The sequence below is a fragment of the Gymnogyps californianus genome, chromosome 3 (assembly GCF_018139145.2).
Source record: "Gymnogyps californianus isolate 813 chromosome 3, ASM1813914v2, whole genome shotgun sequence".
Lineage (NCBI taxonomy): Eukaryota > Metazoa > Chordata > Aves > Accipitriformes > Cathartidae > Gymnogyps > Gymnogyps californianus.
In genome coordinates this window covers 25,813,483-25,826,509 of record NC_059473.1, presented here as the reverse complement: position 1 = coordinate 25,826,509, position 13,027 = coordinate 25,813,483, and the positions used below count along the sequence as shown (strand labels likewise).

General features: G+C 43.5%; 1 protein-coding gene across 2 annotated transcripts; it reads left to right on the top strand.

Annotated features, from left to right (window-relative positions):
• The first annotated feature begins 3,289 nt into the window (after window positions 1–3,289).
• TRAF5 (TNF receptor associated factor 5) lies at window positions 3,290–11,433 on the top strand. 2 transcript variants are annotated; one of them, XM_050893565.1, is made up of 10 exons: window positions 3,290–3,504; window positions 4,662–4,719; window positions 6,001–6,102; window positions 6,675–6,839; window positions 7,146–7,223; window positions 7,601–7,675; window positions 7,949–8,041; window positions 8,993–9,133; window positions 9,647–9,815; window positions 10,365–11,433. In XM_050893565.1, the coding sequence occupies exons 1-10, from the start codon at window positions 3,290–3,292 to the stop codon at window positions 10,940–10,942; spliced, it is 1,674 nt and encodes a 557-aa protein (XP_050749522.1). In that variant the 3' UTR covers window positions 10,943–11,433. The 2 variants fall into 2 exon arrangements, with proteins under 2 accessions (XP_050749522.1, XP_050749525.1); XM_050893568.1 differs by having other exon boundaries at window positions 3,301–3,504; window positions 6,001–6,108; window positions 6,648–6,839.
• The last annotated feature ends 1,594 nt before the right edge of the window (window positions 11,434–13,027 follow it).

Sequence of the window (13,027 nt, the reverse complement as noted above, 5' to 3'; positions counted from 1 at the left end):
TGAGCCTGCTGCGCTCTAATACTTTAAAATGGCATTACAGTTCACACGCGTGCTGAAATATCACAGTGTATGCAAAGAAAGGATGCTTTCCCATTGCTCTTAGCTGTGAACAGGCAGAACTGAAAGCGTACCTCATCTCCTACGTGGGCCAGGCATTAGCGTAAGCAGGAAATTGATTCAGTTAACCATCGGCGTGCTCTCGCTGTCACAAAAAAGCACTTTTTCCCCTGACGGTTTCCCTTTGGTTTCAGTTCAGAGAGCACGGGTGCTGGAAGCCAGAAGTGGAAGAAGAGCTTCTGCAATCCGCCCTGAGTCACCGGTGGGCGCTGGGATGGGAATTACGCACCGCCTGCGATGGTTTGGATCGCATCCCGCCAAGCGCTGGCCGGTGGTAGGTCTGGCACAGGGCTGCTGTTTCTCGGCTCCTCTGAGCCCGTCTCCCCAGCTGATTCAGACGGGCACTTCTCCAGCTTGGGTGAAGCATCGCCATCCACAGGCCCTCTCCTGGGGCAGCCCGTTTCCTCCAGCAAAACAGCTGCAAACCCCGCAGCAAACCTCCTGCAAGGCTGGCAGCAGTGGCAAATGTCCCCGGTCTTCTGGGCACCCAGAGGTTTCCGTTCTGCCCTCTGAGCAGGCAGGCTCGCCTTTCGCCTGAAGTGCTCTTTCCTGTGCCCTGAGGTGCCCTCAGCTGTGCAACACGCTCCTGAGCCAGGCTGAGGTGGAGGAGGTGCTTTCGTGGAGGCGTCAAAAGTCTCCATTTTTTAGGAATGGGATCTGGGATGGGTCTGTCATGAAAGCGTTTAAGGAGGTAAAGGCTCTCATTTCAGCAAGAGGGTTGGAAGGCGTTGTACCACAGCAGAGTGCTCCTTGCAGAAAGAGATGGGAATGAATGGGGTTGATTTAATGAGCAGCGAGAGCTCTGAAGGAGTTTCTGGATGGGATTTTGGCCTAGTGACAGTGTTTCTTCTTAATGCATCCCATAACTTTGTTGCCTAAAACATCTGTAACATTGTTCACCCCAGCTGGAAGTACTTCTGGAGTTAAGGTAGACCCTTAAAGGCAAAATGGGTAAAACATGGATTTTTTTTTTGTTGTTGTTGTTATGTGTTTTTACACAGTGTGGCATTAACTTGCTAAACCATACCATCAGATGATATAAGTCCTGGAGTGTAACAGGACTCAGGAAATTGGATGCCATGTAAATGGGAGAGAGCACTAATAAGAAAGAGGAAGGAAATGTATTTTGGGGTTCTCACCGACCAGCGACAGAATGAGTTCGTAGGAAATTCGTCCTGTAGGTAGTCTATGCTGTGGAAGTTAGCAGTGACAGCTCTCCCTCTGCCTTTGAAGCAGCAGGCACGCTCTGCTGCTGGCGTCTGCTACTGAGGCAGCCCAGGCACGAGGCTGGTAATCCCTCAGGCTGCATTTTGGCATCTCTGGTTGACATGAGGAAAATAGAATTGCTCCTTATTAAGCATCAGAGAACCGGGAACCCCATTTTCAGAGGAGAAAAGGTCAGCTGTTTAAAAATGAAAGGAACAACATGGACAATCATCTCTGGTTTGAAGCAGAAGGCTGTTCATTTGGAGGGACCAAACAGGGTAATTTGCAAACTGCAGTTGGAATAATAAGTCTTTATGCCTGGAATATGATTAGGGCTCGTATTCCTGTGGGTTACCAATGTTAGATGATCGGCTGTGCTGGAGTAAGTCTGACATTCAGCCTGGTGGAGGGCAGGGAGGCTCTCACAAACTGGGTAGGTAAATACTATGTACAACCATGAACAAGAGTGTTGAGTTACAGGAGCGCGTAAATGTTTGCTGTGAAATACATTTTTGTTGGTTAAGTACTTTGGCTTGTTTTTGAATCAGGTGCTTTATCTGTCCACAGGATTTCCTCGCCCAGTGTGGGATATTAAACTAGAAAGGAAAATGAACGTTGCTTTCTGAAGCCTAAGGTGGTCTGTGGCAGTGCTTGAGCTGTGCGTAGCACAGTACTAATCACTGCTTTCGTGGGCCAGGAATCCATTGCAGCAGGGAGGTAGGGCAGTATATCAGTACTTGGCATATTGTTTCATGCCAGCTGTAAGGTTATTAATGGTGATGTGTTGGCCCTGCTTCCCTACAAAAGCAACAGATACCCTCGGTGGCCTTACAGGAGCTGAGTCAGAGCTCTCGGAGAGGTGCTGATGCCAGTAAGAGTGACTCGAGTGACTGACAGGGCGGGTGATGCACACAGAGGAGAAATAGCGTCCCACAGCACAGCTATAAAATTGAGCACTTCCCCCGCGAAACGATCTGAGAGCTCAGGTGCGTTGTGCTTTTGTACACATCCTGTAAGGAAAAAATGTCTTCTGAACGCAAAGCCGCAAGAAATGAAAACCAGAGCGGCTCTAGGTCTTGAGCTGCTTGCAAAAAAAACTACTGCAAGATTGAGGGACCGGTGGCAAATCTCAAGGTTTATGACTTAGGGCTGGAAACAAATGTTGCTTGTTTTTCCTATTAGAAAATTAACATTGCATTCCTGTGCTGTGTATGAGCTTTGGTAGGTTGAGAGAAAAACTTATGTCATGCTTCTGATTGCAGTCTTGCTTTTATTTCTTTTTTTCCCACCGCTTCTTTCAGGCAGGATTAATATAGCCAAGAACTTGCACATAATTAAGTAAAACTTTGAAAAAATAGGATTAGAGTTTACCGCTATAAATGAGCGATCAACGGGAAAAAGAAAGATGTCAAGTTAAGAGGATTTGACTCCTGTAACACCTAAACTGAAGGTAAAATCCCCTTGCTGCCTTTTTCGTACGCTCCTTGCTGTGAACCACAAAGCTGTCTCCTGCTTGAACCAGTGCAATGAACTCGTGAAGTCATGTGGGTGGGCTCTACATTAAGTGTAGACTTTCCTGGCAGACACTGGGGCCAAGACTTGGCCTCTGCTTTCCCCAACCGTGTCTGTGACTCTTGTAATTTTTTTGAGACTAAGAGCTTCTGCAAGAAAATTAAAAAAACCATAAAAATCTCAATTCTGTGGAATACTTTTCTCATTGTGAAACTCTTTTTCCAAAGAAGTGTGCTTTGATGCTTGTCACGTAACCATCATTTTGTGGCTTTCTGAGCATTTTGTTGTTCTTCCATAGCTGGCGCCGCATTTCCCTCCAAAATCTGTCGCACTCTGCTGCAGATGACAACCCTGCCACGAGCGGCAGCCTGCTGCAAGCGGTAGCCGAGGCAGCGTGGCTGCCGGTGAATATTTGAAGGGATTCTCCCTGTGTCTGGTCCCCAGCGCAGCTCCCATGGCCTGCGACGAACCCAGTGCTCTCTCGGGCATCTTCATGCGCCAGAACTCTGCCAACGCCGTCTCTCTGGACTTCGAGCCTGATGCCGACTACAAGTTTGTTGAAACCTTAGAAGACCGGTACAAGTGTGCCTACTGCCACCTCGTCCTTCACAATCCCCACCAGACAGGATGTGGGCACCGATTTTGTCAGCAGTGCATTCTTTCTTTGAGGTCAGTGCGAACTCCTCCTGCATCCGCAAGCTCCCCGTATTCCCCTTCCTAAAAAGAAGTCAACGCCTTCTATAAATCAGCAGTGAGTGCCATAATAACAGTACCGATCTGATAAAACGCTGAAGGAGTCAATGGAAAGACTCTGTTGAACTCAATGACTGCATGCTCGGTGTTTTAAAGGTGTCTTTAAAGACCTTACCTGGTGCTGGTGAGGAATACTTTGGTAAATGCAGGGAAGTCAGCGTAAAGAAATTGTTGATGTAAGCTTAAGCACCACTGCGTGAGATGCTGTTTCGATCTGTCTGTCTAGCGTTGTGGTGTTCAGATGAATTTGTTGCATTAATGTCTCACAGTATTGGCACTGGTGGTTAGATTAAGCTGTTTTCATTTGCTTCTGTATAATTTCTTTGATTTTAGTGGAGTTATAAAACTGATGTTAGTATTACCCGATACTACAGTCAGATCACAAGGCTGCTGGCATCCATCTGCTTGGGATTTACCTGCAGGTACAAATGAGTTTACCCCGCAGACCTGTCTGGAAATACATTACGTACCATTTGGTGTACCCGAGGGCAGGATTTGGCCTGGGAAGGCTGCAGAGAAGCCGGATTATGTGGATGGATGTCGCCATTTACCCTTTATGAATTTTAGATGCTTGAAGTTTGCTGCTTTCTCTCTCTGGGTTGCCTCCCTTTTGCACTGCCTCAATAAGTGTTTTCTGTCCTTTATCATAGGACTTCTGGAAGCCTTTTAAGGCAGGAGCCCTTAGATCTTCTTTTATTGGCGTAGCAAGGACTGCGCTGCTTGTGCTAGGCAAAGGCTGGGTTTAATGCACACGATGGGATTTTTTTCAGATATGACATTTGCAAGCAGCAGATGGCCAGAGAGTGACAAAGTCCTCTTAATCAAAAAACATCTCATCAACACTTATAGGACAAACTCTGCTTTCTGTTACGTATTCACTGTCGCAGCTTAATACCCTCTTAGAGCTGTGGGCGGAATTTGTCTGTGTAGTTGCCAGACGAAAGCGTTTTCAAAGCACTTTTTTGGTTTTTATGGTACCTAGTACTGCTGCCAGAGTCAGATTCTAGCGTAGCCTGATTTTGTAAAATAAATCAAATTTTCCATGGGTTAACATGACTCTTCTTTTGATCTAGAGAATTGAATGCAGTACCCACTTGTCCTGTCGACAAAGAAACGATAAAAATGCACGAGGTAAGTGGCTGTAGTTTTGCTTCAGCAGTCAACACCTGCATGGAAAAGGCAAGACAGCTGAGAACAAGGTGGCTCTTAGTCTGTTAGTCGTCAGGGGCAGAGCAGTTTTTGTCTCTGAAATGATGCTAAGGGAAGCAGTGTATTTGGTGATGCTCTCCGAAAAGGAAGTATGGGTGTATAGCTAAAGCTTTATTTTATACCTCATGTTCTGAAGTTATTTCATGTCAGTCTTCTGTATTTCCAGTAAAGTGTTGAAGAGTTTCACAAATTTTTAAATCTTCCCCAGTCATCAGATGTCTTTTTTAGTGGAGAGTTTATTGACTTGCCTTTTTAATGCCCTATCTTGCTGGGTCATCTTGTTTATTTGATTGTCTTTGTTTTCCCTTGGTTATAATTTGCTGCCTTAACTATTTCCATTATATCTCATTAACCCTGCAGACTTAATTTACTTTTGGGTAACTTTTTAGAGGAAAAGATAAGTTCTTGCTTCTTATTTTGCAAGCTACTGATTTTTATTTTTTTTTTTTAATGGATTCATTTGTCCTTATTTATATGCCAAGACTTGAAAGTCTGCTACATACTTGGCCCTGCCAGAATGAATTTTCCAGTGAAATCAAATGTCTTCTTCCTCTCTCTCCTGCTCCTGATAGGAAATTGTAATCAGACTGTCCACGTGATTTTTGGTTTTCATTCACTGTCTTCTACTTTGTGCAAATTTTGATGGCAGTAGCACAACAGTGACCAGCCTTATAATGCTCCTTACAGGAAGATCTCTAAATAAGACTGAACGTTTGCTCTGAGGGCTTAATTTGCTTCTGCATACACGATGGGGAACGGTGGTGTTTCTCAGAGCCTATAGAAGGGATATCTCAGCATCGTCTCCATCCCAAAGCCTCGCTGCATTGCTTGAACATCAGAGGAGCATGCACAGAGTTGGTTTGGCCTTTGGGGCCATTAGCTCCAGCTGCTTTTTTCTAGATACAGGCAGGCTCTGGCAGCGGTTTTGTAGCTCCTGAGCTACTAATCCTGCTGGCTGTGGGATGGATCAGCATCTGTGGAGTAACTATATGGGGAAAAACCCCTATGCTTATTAGAAAATTCATATATGTTTTAATTTATATTTTTATCATACATTTTCAATATGAATTATCAAGAACCATACTCGCAATTATGGAGTCTACACTTGCATGCTTGCAAGATTTGTTGTGATGTTTTGCTTTTTTATATTCTTTGTAACATCCTATGTGACTGCAGATGAAGGCTGGCTTCCTTCCTTTACAGGTATTCAAAGACAACTGCTGTAAAAGAGAAGTTCTCAGCTTGCATGTGTTCTGCAAAAACATTCCTGACTGCAATTCAAAAATAATTCTGGGACGATATCAGGTTAGTTTGCTTGATCAAATTTTGAAGCCTTTGATTTTCATGCGAACTCTGTGTATTTATAATAAGCTAAATTCCAGTGATTGTCTTCAGACTTCAGAGTTATTGTAGCAATGTGGTTTAAGTACAAAAATGTGATTAGCTATACACTCTAAGTAACAAATGTTAAGCTCAAAATATTATGGCTGTTAGCTTGTTCCAGCTTTGCCTGAAGTTATTTGTTTAATAAGAACCATTTGCTTTATGTAGCTTTAGTATGTCCACAGCATCTAGACATACCTTCTGTATGCTTAGGTGCCACGTGATGGTTGATTCAAGAAAACTTGCCAAGACATACTGGCCGTTTGGGCCTTTTTTTGGTATATCAATTGAATGAAAAGTGGAAGTCATACAAAGGACTCTCCAAATTTTCACATTCACTTTAGTTTTGATGTTGGAAAAGGAGAAAGTTTATGGAGGAAAGAGTATTTGGAGTTTTGTTTGTTACCAAACTGCCGAATGTTTCTGTGGGTCTGTTGGGCAACTGGAGATGCGATGAAATACTTTGGGGTTTAATGTGCTGTTGCGTGTTGCAGGAGCATCTTCAGCAGTGTTTGTTTGAAAGCGTGCAATGCACTAATGATGGATGTTGTGATCAAATTCTTCGGAAAGACTTGAAAGAGCATTTGAGCCAGCACTGTAAATTTCGAGAAGAAATGTGTCAGTACTGTAGTAAATATGTGGTGTTAATTAACATAAAGGTAAGATTATAAAGCATTTCCTGGGAATCCTTAGCACATGTTTCCTCTTAATGTTGCTGAGTGAAAAGTTTCCAGCATTGCAGTGGGGATTAACAACTCCTGAAACAAAATTTGGCTGAGTAGCTGAAGGAGAAAGTATAATAAACGTGCTTTAAATAATACCAGTTACTGTTGCTCTCTTATGAACAACAATCTGATATGGGGCTTGCACATGTATGTTTGGGATTACTTTTTGCATAGCTTCATCTATGTGTACTACTTTACAAAAATGCAAACCAGTGCCTTGTTTTGTTTATTTTTCCCCAGAATCATGAGAAAAATGACTGTCCTGATTATCCTGTGCCTTGTCTCCAAAACTGTTCACAAATAATTCTGAAAAAGGAGGTACTATTATTTTTTTCATTTACTGTGATTCAGCAGATCACACACATTTATGAAAACTGAAAGTTTCGTTGCAGACCACATTGGCCTGTGCCAATAAAACTTCATTGCTCTAAGTATTTTCTTTGTTTGGTCCTAAAAGGGATATACGTCCCATCTTACAAATGAGGTATTCCGACACTGCAAACCATTGGCATTTTGCAGTACGGAAAAATGTCTGGCTTGCTTGTTGACTCTGAATACTTATATTCCTGTTTACATGATCCGTGGTGTCATGACATAGGCCTTTATTCACCCTTTATGCAGGCATTCAGATTTTATCAGTGCGGCAAGTTATTTAATATTTATTTCATTACAAGTTTCTTTGTTAATATATGCAGGTTGAAAAGCACCACGCGGTGTGCCCTGAGGCAGAAGTGGACTGCCCGTATAAGCAGTACGGCTGTCTTGTAAAGGTACTCTTTTATAGCTCTTGTTTGTACTGGGACTGGAATTTGTCTCCAAATCAATTAGAGTAATTAATCAAAATAACCAATTTTTGTTCTTTCACAACCATTTCTAGTATTGGCTAAGATGCTGTACTAGAGAATCAGGACTGCCATTCCCTCACTTTCAAAGCACAGAGGAGACATTTTAAATGCTTGCATCAATAAATTTTTTACTAACAGCTACAAAAATCTGTGTATCTTATTATTTTATTCTTTCACTTCCCCCTCTGCCTCACTAAGGTGAAAAGAGGGAAACTTGCCGAACATGAAAACGGCGCCCTGAGGGAACACATGCTGCAGATTTTAGACAAGAACTCCCGGTTGGAAGAACAGGTAAGTCATATTTAACGAGCGCTCTTCAGCAGTTCTTGGCTGGTTGGAAGGCAATACAAGATTCTGCATTTATTGCCTGGTTTAGCTCAGCTACGCTTTAAAAGACTGTTTTTATCATCTGTGTACACCTCAGAAGTCAGAATGAGCTCTTCTAATGAATCAGTCAATTAGATGGAAACCTCTCTGTGCTCAGGCACATATATTCTCACCAAGCATGGTGGGAGGCTCGTTGCCATTGCTTGCGTCATTTGCTTTCTGTCTCTGCTTACAGTGGATACGATGTTTGGAGATAAAGCATTTTAAAGTTTCAGTGGCTGGTCAGGTTGCTCCAAAAAGCAGCTTTAGATGCCCAAGTCACTCCCTCTGTAGAGGCAGCACAGAGTAGTGCAGAGCCAGTTGCAAGCACCTTTCCACTCGTGATCGCTTCTGCGGCTCCCAGCAGGTGGCACTGGGTGTATGCCAATCCTGCTAAGGCGAATGCATCCAGACTGATGATTGACTTACTCTTCTGCTTGTTTATGCTAAAAATAAGTGCCCCAAAATGCTACAACTTGGTTTTGGAGTTAGTACTACTCACTAATTCCTCTCTTACTGCTTAGACCCTAGTATAGAAAAAAAAAGTATATACATACACACAGAAACACACATGCGTGCATGTAAGTATGTATTATCCCCCTATAGAACCGAATGGATCATCATGATGGGGATAAGAGATACGAGTCTCTTTGCACCTGTTGCCACACAGATCTATTAAAGAGTATGACTACCTTATGTTCAGTACTTGCCAGTGCTTATCCCTGAATTGTGAATTAAGTAGTGCTATCTAGCTCAGTTAAAGGCTTTGCATTGTCACCTTTCCACTTTCTGCTATGTAGTCACATATGTTCTAATTTGTTTGTTCTATGTTTTGGTGTGCCTTAGTGTTTTTACTCTGTTTTTTCCCATATGTAGATATCTGACTTGTATAAGAGTCTGGAATGTAAAGAGATTAAAATCCAGCAGCTAGCAGAGGCCATTAAAAAGTGTGAGAAAGAATTCAGACAGTTTACACAACTGTTTGGTAAAAATAGCAACTTGATGGTAAGCACACAGGTGAGACATTAATTTTAACTTTTTTGGCCAATTGCTTTCTTGCATCCTGAAACGTGTTTATCCAGTCATAGTTGTCATTAATAGCAGGGCAATAACAAATCTCCCAGACACTTCACAAGCCCTTCTCGGTTTTTTACAATACAGTATTTTCTTTTCATTTGAACCAATATAGAAGTTTGGATATCTGATCTGGGCAAAAAGCACTGTATAAATCCTCATTGCCAGATCCCCACGGCAAATATGCAGGTGTAAATTTGAATAATCAGTTGAATGAAATGATGCAGTGCGAATGGATCTGAGTAAGGGGCAGCTTCTCAGTCACTAAATGCCAAATTAATTGTGAAGGAGCATTTGGATACATTCCTAAGCCAGCAGAGTACTTTCGAATGCACCATATAGTTGATATTGCTGACATGCTAAAGGCTTCTTTATCTTATTTTAAATGAAATGGCTGGTTTTATGAATGTGTCTTGTCTCTGCTTCCACCCTCTTCCAATGGCATGAACTGGGAAGGCTCTGGCCAGTCACCTGGATAAGTCTGCGCGCCTGGAATCGCAAGTGAAACAGCTAATACAGATGGCAAACCAGCAACAAAGCAAATTGGACTTGCGACCCCTGTTTGACACAATTGAAAATGTAAAACAGAAGATTGCCCTCATGGAGACATACGATCAGCGCTTGGGTGTGTTGGGACTTTCAGTTCTTTTCTGCATGGGTGTGGGGTTTTTGCTGATTTACTGGTGGCTAAGTAGAGGCTCTGGTGCTTCAGGCTGTCAGTTGCAGCTCTTCGCCAGAAAGGGCTTTCTTCTCCTTGCTTTCTAAGACCAAGCTGGGGTGGTGTGTGCCGCGTCCTCCCGCCTTCCCCTACTCCACAATGTCTCCTGAATTCCTGTGGCACTGCAGGGCCAGAGAGCTGGCCTTGGTCAGGCTGGTGCGCTGTGATGGAGGCAGCGGTACTGTCCATAGTCGGGCATTAAATCTGGTTTGTAGTTACCCGTTTTCCTTATTCAACTACAAGCTGCAATTACAATTTAAAAAGTTAACAGGTGCAGTAACACTAGTTAACAGCCTGGACTCAGGCTTGAGTAGTTCAGTATTGTCAGCTCGAGTCTGGCTGCTCTTTGCATCCAGTGCTCTGACAGTTTCATTTTACCAAATGTTTCTCTCCCTCTCTTTTTTTTTATCCCCCCCCCGCCCCTTTTTCTTTTTTCTTTCTTTTTTCCCCTTCCAGTTGTTTTGGAAGGTCAGTCCAGCAAACACGATCTCCAGATCAATATTCACAAAGCACAGCTCAATAAAAATGAAGAACGATTTAAGCTTTTGGAAGGCACGTGCTACAATGGGAAATTAATTTGGAAAATCACGGACTACAAGATGAAGAAGAAAGAAGCGGTGGAAGGCCGTGTCCTCTCCATATTCAGCCAGCCCTTTTACACCAGCCGCTGCGGGTACAGGTTATGTGCGAGAGCCTACCTGAACGGGGATGGCTCAGGAAAGGGAACACACGTCTCTCTCTACTTCGTAGTGATGAGAGGGGAATTTGACTCGCTGCTACTGTGGCCTTTCAAGCAGAAAGTTACACTTATGCTTTTGGACCAAAGTGGGAAAAAAAATCACATTGTGGAAGTCTTTAGAGCTGACCCCAATAGCAGCAGTTTCAAAAGGCCGGACGGAGAGATGAATATTGCCTCTGGATGTCCACGCTTCGTGCCGCACACAGTCCTGGAGAACACAAAGAACACCTATATCAGAGATGACACTCTGTTTTTGAAAGTGGTTGTGGATTTAACCGATCTGGAGGAGTTGTGAAAAGTGTGCCCGATCAATGCGACTGCTTTAACCGTTAAGAAATGCTTTCTTGGTGACTACCAGCCATGCAATAGTGAATTGCCACTAGTCAAGCTACTGATAATGCTTCGAGGCTTTTGGACTGCATAACAGATAATGAATTGCCAAAGCATCAGCCTTTCCTTTTTTAACCTTTTTTTTCAAGACTGCATTTTTAAGGCAGCTAGAAGTCCAGTTTGATGCGAACATGCATTCGATCCAGACTTGGCTCAGTCCAGGTGGGGGGCAATGCTTAGCTCCCATCACCAGACTGGCGTTTGGAGATGAAACTCCTCCAGTAAGCCCCCTGGAGCCCAAGCAGGCCTGTGGGCTCCCGTCCCTCACACAGAACTGAAGCCATGCCCAAGCGTGCAAGTGCATTTCACCTGCCTGAAATGGAAACATTTCAACATTAGCACATTTGAATCAATGTATCTTGATCCCTCCGTCTCCTAGATTTTTGAAGCGGGGAGAATGGCTTCAGTTAGGCAGGGAAAACATTTGCCTGCGTTCTTGTGTCTTTTTTTGTTGTTGTTGTTGTTTTAATTGTTTTTTCCAGAAAGCCCAGAGGAAGGTGCCAATGCCTCTTACTTTTCTAGCCTGGTATTTCAGCTGTATAGAGTACCCCCAGGTCACAATAGCTTTGTTATGTCTTTCCCGTTCCTGCCTAGTGCCTTGGGACTGATTTCCATTGTCGGTAAACATCCACAGTCCCCATCTGAAGTCAAAAGAAGCTGCAGGCGCTTCTCACCTCTCAGGACATGGCCAGAAGCAGGGTACTCGGCCAGCCTGCCAGCTCTTGGCTGCGCTGCTGGAAGAAGGGGGGCAAAACTCCTGTACTTTTGCTCCCACGTCTGCACAAAAGAGATGTTTTCTGGCCTACCAGCTCTACAGAAGGCAGGAACAGCTTTGGATATCTGCTTGAGAAAAAGCCCAGGTAACATGCACTGTTCTCCTCTGCTAGAAATGGGGATGTTTGGGAAAGGAGGAGGAAAATGGACTAGGGAGTGAGGTTGCTGTAAGAACCCAGTTCTCACAGGTAACGCAGCTCTACCATTTGTTAAAAGGTGAGACAGCTGCTGAGTAACGACTGCTAACTATGAAGTACGTATCTTAATTTTCACTCCAAGTTCGCTCCAAGGGAACGTGTGCATTGTATGGGCTTTATTGGAGACACACTAAAACCACCAAGATCAGGCACTGAGGAACAAGCGACAAAGAATACACGTGCCTTTTTAAAGCCTTTTGGGTGCTTGTAAGAGGGATGTAATTTTGCACACTCGGTCATTTTGTTATTACAAGTGACAGAATTTTGTGTCTCTCTCATCTCTCACAGATCAGGTCGTGAAACACCGCAGTGTTATCCATTGCTCCTGCAGTCCCCTGGCAGAGCAAACCCAGAGCTTGTCAAAAGACAGCAAGAAACCAAGCTGGGTTTAGACTAAGAGTAAACTAGGCAGGATAACAATCAAAACAGGGCACAGACTGCAAAGTATAAGGTAGAAAATTCAAGAGGGCAAATGTGGCAAAATCAAAAATGCCCTTTCTGTGTGGGGTGTTGATATCAACTGAAATAATATGATTTGGGGAGCAATACTAAGACAAGGCAAAATACCGTATTTTATATCTGCAATCTCATTGCTAGGCACTTACTTTCCCACAGGGTTTCTAGGACATAATTCAGACACAAATATTTTCAAATTCAGGGGTGGGAGGGAAGAGACCTTAGTTATCTGCACCCTATGGTGAGTTAGCACATCTGAAATCTTTGTTTTGATCTAGAAGTCCTTTTTGTTGTACAGTGTCAGGACATACTGGGCCACTGTAGGGGCCTTCCGTGTTCCCAGGGACAGATGGTGAGGGCCAGATTTTATTCTTTTGTACGGCCATGACTGACTTTAAGAGTCATTTTGGCTGTACAGCAGAGAGAATTAGGCCTCATGTCCCTCACGCTTTGTTACAGAAAGAGCAAGCTTGGTTTGAAAATGGTGTGGCATTCTAGGACATCAATCCCGAGCCTTGGACATGGACTTCACGTTAATTATTACTTTAGTATTTGTCATGTAA